At 43.4% G+C, this 5,882-nt stretch overlaps 1 protein-coding gene across 2 annotated transcripts; it reads right to left on the bottom strand.

The window, feature by feature from the left end:
- Positions 1-815: 815 nt before the first annotated feature.
- Positions 816-3,253, bottom strand: LOC147368033 (uncharacterized). Of its 2 annotated transcripts, none has more exons than XM_086408121.1 (2): positions 3,146-3,253; positions 816-2,607 (listed from the first exon to the last, which is right to left on the bottom strand). In XM_086408121.1, the coding sequence occupies exon 2, from the start codon at positions 2,579-2,581 to the stop codon at positions 1,754-1,756; it is 828 nt and encodes a 275-aa protein (XP_086264247.1). In that variant the 5' UTR covers positions 2,582-2,607; positions 3,146-3,253; the 3' UTR covers positions 816-1,753. The 2 variants fall into 2 exon arrangements, with proteins under 2 accessions (XP_086264247.1, XP_086264248.1); XM_086408122.1 differs by having other exon boundaries at positions 816-2,621; positions 3,146-3,247.
- Positions 3,254-5,882: the final 2,629 nt, after the last annotated feature.

Genomic DNA, 5,882 nt, shown 5'->3' with positions numbered 1-5,882 from the left:
CCAGAGGGCCAAAGAGCGACTGATAAATAGAAGGACAGAGCGTGAGTAGAGGTGGGCAGCTATGCCTTCTGTCAACAGGCTCTGGATTTAACTCTGCATAAGTCTGATAAGTTCTCCCCACTGCTGGTAGTACTTACTAAGATTTTCTTCTGTGATTTCAAAGTTCAAGATACAATAAAGAGTTTATAAATTTGTTTGGGTTCTCAAGTTTTCTCTGTCATGGCCTTGGTTACTTCAGCCCAATTTCCCATAGCTGAGGGAGATGAGAGAGATTTCAGGGATGGATGCAGACTGGACCTGTCCTGGCTCTGTGGTGAGAGCCTGTGCTGCTCCAGAAAATACCTCTAGGAGCACCTCCAGGGGGACCCAGCATTGGTGCTACGGCCTCTGAGCTCCGGCCACCCTTAAATCAATCCTGGGCACCTTTCTGTCTTCCTGCAAAACATCGTTTGAACAGAGTGACCATTCCAGACCCAGTCATCAAAGTTAATATTGCATTTTCTCCACTAGTTTTCTAATTTTGAATTGTATGTGTATTATCATCTCTTCATTTTATGTTGATTTTCTCACTAAGTTGGATACCCTATGAAGAGAAGGGTAATGTGAGTTTTAATGATTTACATTGACAGACTAACTTATTCACTTTGCCCTTCTAAAGAGCTCAGATATTTTGTTGAAAGAAAACATTCAACCTCCAAAAATAGTTTCTAAAGTTTTCTCAGAAAGTCACTCAACTTCAGTTAGACTGCAGTCAATTGTCACTATGATTTCACATCCTTTCTCTCTTAATTCATTTAACACTCTAATCACAATAATCTGCTTCAAATGTTAACCTAATCAGTATGCTCTTTTTTTTAAATCAATCATTGCTGTCTTCAGAGATGTTTTTAGCGTGAAAAACTAAAAATATCATTTTATTCCTGTTGTCCTGCCATAGTTATTAACACTACCCCTTTCAACACTCATTATTTACTGGTTTTGAAGGAAAATCAATTGATCCTCCCATTTACAGTGCACTTATTACATGCCAAGAGGTGGACTAAAATCTATGATTCAGAAGTTCATTGAACAAAGTCATTGCCGCAGTTTATTTGAATGTCGATGAGATAAAAGGTGTTTTTTTTTTCAACTTTAATCCTAGATTTATTTAACACAATTATGTTTACTGTACACAACAAAGTATAGACACAACATTATCTAAAATATTACAAAGCTACAAAACAAAATGTATAGTATTGACTATACAATAAAAGATGAAAAAGCAAGGACATGCTTGGTAACCTGCAGGACCACCGGGGTGGTTCTATGGGGACCCTGTAGAGCTGGCTCTCAACTTACCAGTTTCTGAGAAGAAGGGAGCTGTGTGTGTGTATGTACACATGTGAAAAGAACCATTTTGGGCAGATCACAGGAGGTATTTGACTCTAGAGGTCAGAAAAGGACCCTAGCAGGAGAGTAGGGCCAGGCTAACAGGAATGGCATCACTGCTGGAGTCTGCAGGCGGACAGGTTAGGGCAGCATCAGGCCACCGGAACGGGCCTCAGGTCATCTGTGAAAAACGAGTTCCCAGGCTGGGGCTGTTGCACCAGCCGGCCCGCTCTGCTCCTCCCTGCTAGCTTTGTCATTAAACAGATTCTCGGGAACTAGAACCAGAGTTTTCTAGCCAGAACTGTGCAGGGCATCTTTACAAGCACGACCCCACACCACTGCAGCGGGAACTCTGCTGCCCTGGGATAAGCCGCAGTTGCTGCCCTCACCTTCTGGAGGAGCTGGAGCTGGAGCGGCTCTGGGGGAGGGGGCGGCGAGGGAAGCGGGGTCGCCAGCGCTTCTGGGACCTGAGCCAAGGGGAAGGTGACCTTCTCCTCCTCTGTGAGGGTGACCTGCGCCACCTGGGGGGCGGTGAACGCATTCTCCTGTGAGGGCTGAGTCGCCTGAGGGGTGGCACAGCGGTGGCCCTGATCTCCTGGCCGTCAATTTGTCCTCCATCCATGTGCTTCAGCGCCTTCTCAGCTCCGTCTGGAGTCTCGAACTCCACATAAGCATCAGACAGACCGGGGTGCATCCTCTCTACAGGCATGTCAATCACTCTAACTCTCCCGAAGGTGGAGAATATCTCCCGGATGTGGTCCTTGGTCACGTTCCTGGTGAGTCTCGCGATGTGCAGCTTGGTGGGTTTAGGGGAAGGGCTGTGCCTTCTCCCTTCCTTTTCATCCTTTTCGGGTTGTTTGGAGTGAGACCGCTGTCTCTTGCCTCTTCTATGCCAAGAAGGCTTCAAAGAGCCAGGGGAGCTGCTGGAGCTGGAGCTGGAGCTGCAGGACGTGCTGGAACGTCCTGAGCGGCTGGATGCTGAAGGTGAGCTGGAGCCGCTGCTGGAGCCCGAGCTGGTGCTACAGCTGGACGGAGACCTGGAGCTGCTGCTAGACCTGGAGCTGCTGCTACCACTGGAAGCGCTGCTCCACTTTCGAGTTCTAGCCCTGCCACAGTACTTCTCGCGTGACTCCTTGGGGCCGGCTTTATCTGTAGAGGGATCCCTGGACTGCTCATCAGAGTTCTCTTTGCATCTGGTAGGAGGAGGTGCCATCTTCTCTCTGTCGTGCTCCTCAGTATCTGGAGAGAAACAGCTGATGGAGTAAAAAATGCTTGCTAGTGTTCGGCACAATAAAGCACTATAATAATCAATAAGGCCATCACAGAGACAGAAGAGAGAAAGAGGGAGATATGAAGGAAGAGAAGTAAGGGGAAAGAAAAACATTAATAACAACTGATGAGATTGGGGAAGGCAAAACTGATGACATATGCAGCAGAGAACTGAATTTTTAAAAAGAAAGAAAAGCAAACCAACCAACGAAGCACTTTGTGGGTAAAACATTTTCCAGAGAGAACTATGTAAACAGGCTGCTGTTTGAGAGCAAATACTGCTTCTACTTCAGAGTGATTTTATTAAAAAAAAAAAAAATCTGGCTTATTATCCCACGAAAGGATCATACACAAAACTGTACAAAATGTGGAATATTTCTTAATACTAACATCAAAGAAATAACTTTTAATAAGGCAATTTCTTATTTTAAGGGCCACTACCTGATAAAGAGACTGCACAAAAGTAAAAAGATATACATGAACACTCTCTTGTGGTTTCTGCACTCACCAGAAGAGGCTGGCTTGGAAATCTGGTCTGTGCAGGTTCCCCCAGTTCCAAGAGCTGTCCTTGGACCACTCCTGAGATGCAGACTTGCTGAAGTCTACTGACTTCTGCCTCTGATTCTCCTTTTATAGGCGAAGAGATTGGACAATCCAATCAGGGGGCAACCCAATCCAGAGGACACACCCTCTCTCAGATCAAAGGCATTGGAGAGGTTCCTAAATCTTCATCCACAAACATTAGGAGTTTTAAACACATGAGCCACCTACCTCCTCGCATGGCCTTGCAGTAAACTCTCTTTGTTCCAAACTCTGATGCTGTGATATTTTTTGGCCTCAGGATGTGTGAGGCACAGGAACTTGCTTTCTGGTTACATTCTTTCAGGAAAAGGAAGATATAGGAAGTTGCTAAGGCATCTAGTGACTTGTAAAGAACACCTGTAGCTGTGGTCCTTCTAAAAGCTACTTTGAAGTTGCAAACAGTCTAGCTTCAAAGAAGGAAACAATGTATCTTCCTTTCCCTTTTGGTTTCTATGGAAGGATTTGTTCCACTATATATATATATATATATATATATATATACACTATATATAAATATATATATGTATTTATGAGAGCTATATATATATTTCATGAGAGCTTCCCTGGTGGCTCAGTTATAAAGAACCCTCCTCATGATGTACTCTGCATGTAAGTTAAATAAACAGGGTGACAATATACAGCCTTGACGTACTCCTTTTCCTATTTGGAACCAGTCTGTTCCATGTCCAGTTCTAACTGTTGCTTCCTGACCTGCATATAAATTTCTCAAGAGGCAGGTCAGGTGGTCTGGTATTCCCATTTCTTGAAGAATTTTCCACAGTTTGTTGTGATCCACACAGTCAAGGCTTTGGCATAGTCAATAAAGCAGAAATAGATGTTTTTCTGGAACTCTCTTGCCTTTTCCATGATCCAGTGGATGTTGGCAATTTGATCTCTGGTTCCTCTGCCTTTTCTAAAACCAACTTGAACATCAGGAAGTTCATGGTTCACATATTGCTGAAGCCTGGCTTGAAGAATTTTGAGCATTACTTTACTAGTGTGTGAGATGAGTGCAATTGTGTGGTAGTTTGAGCATTCTTTGGCATTGCCTTTCTTTGGGATTGGAATGAAAACTGACCCTTTCCAGTCCTGTGGCCACTGTGGAGCATTTCAAATTTGCTGGCATATTGAGTGCAGCACTTTCACAGCATTATCTTTTAGGATTTGAAATAGCTTAACTGGAATTCCATCACCCGCACTAACTTTGTTCATAGTGATGCTTCCTACGGCCCACTTGACTTCACATTCCAGGATGCCTGGCTCTAGGGGATCACACCATCATGATTATCTGGGTCGTGAAGATCTTTTTTGTACAGTTCTTCTGTGTATTCTTGCCACCTCTTCTTAATATCTTCTGCTTCTGTTAGGTCCATACCATTTCTGTCCTTTATCGAGCCCATCTTTGCATGAAATGTTCCCTTGCTATCTCTAATTTTCTTGAAGAGATCTCTAGTCTTTCCCATTCTATTGTTTTCCTCTATTTCTTTGCACTGATTGCTGAGGAAGGCTTTCTTATCTCTTCTTGCTATTCTTTGGAACTTGTATTCAGATGCTTATATCTTTCCTTTTCTCCTTTGCTTTTCGCTTCTCTTCTTTTCACAGCTATTTGTAACACCTCCCCAGACAGCCATTTTGCTTTTTTGCATTTCTTTTCCATGGGGATGGTCTTGATCCCTGTCTCCTGTACAATGTCACGAACCTCATTCCATAGTTCATCCGGCACTCTATCTGTAAGATCTAGTCCTTTAAATCTATTTCTCACTTCCACTGTATAATCATAAGGGATTTGATTTAGGTCATACCTGAATGATCTAGTGGTTTTCCCTATTTTCTTCAATTTATGTCTGAATTTGGCAATAAGGAGTTCCTGATCTGAGCCACAGTCAGCTCCCGGTCTTGTTTTTGCTGACTGTATAGAGCTTCTCCATCTTTGGCTGCAAAGAGTATAATCAATCTGATTTTGGTGTTGACCATCTGGTGATGTCCATGTGTAGAGACTTCTCTTGTGTTGTTGAAGAGGGTGTTTGCTATGACCAGTGTGTTCTCTTGGCAAAACTCTATTAGCCTTTGTCCTGCTTCATTCTGTATTCCAAGGCCAAATTTGCCTCTTAACCCAGGTGTTTCTTGACTTCCTACTTTTGCATTCCAGTCCCCTATAATGAAAAGGACATCTTTTTTGGGTGTTAGTTCTAAAAGGTCTTGTAGGTCTTCATAGAACCATTCAACTTCAGCTTCTTCAGCATTACTGGTTGGGGCATAGACTTGGATTACTGTGATATTGAATGGTTTGCCTTGGAAACGAATACAGATCATTCTGTCATTTTAGAGATTGCATCCAAGTACTGCATTTCGGACTCTTGTTGACCATGATGGCTACTCTATTTCTTCTAAGGGATTCCTGCCCACAGTAGTAGATATAATGGTCATCTAAGTCAAATTCACCCATTCCAGTCCATTTTAGTTCGCTGATTCCTAGAATGTCGACTTTCACTCTTGCCATCTCCTGTTTGACCACTTCCAATTTGCTTTGATTCATGGACCTGACATTCCAGGTTCCTATGCAATATTGCTCTTTACAACATTGGACCTTGCTTCTATCACCAGTCACATCCACAACTGGGTATTGTTTTTGCTTTGGCTCCATCCCTTCACTCTTTCTGGAG

The sequence above is a fragment of the Bos grunniens genome, chromosome 7, assembly GCF_055505025.1.
Source record: "Bos grunniens cultivar Pamir isolate PY7600 chromosome 7, Bosgru_T2T1.0, whole genome shotgun sequence".
Taxonomy (NCBI): domain Eukaryota; kingdom Metazoa; phylum Chordata; class Mammalia; order Artiodactyla; family Bovidae; genus Bos; species Bos grunniens.
Note: the sequence above shows the minus strand (reverse complement) of the source record. Positions and strands in the feature narration are given on the sequence as shown.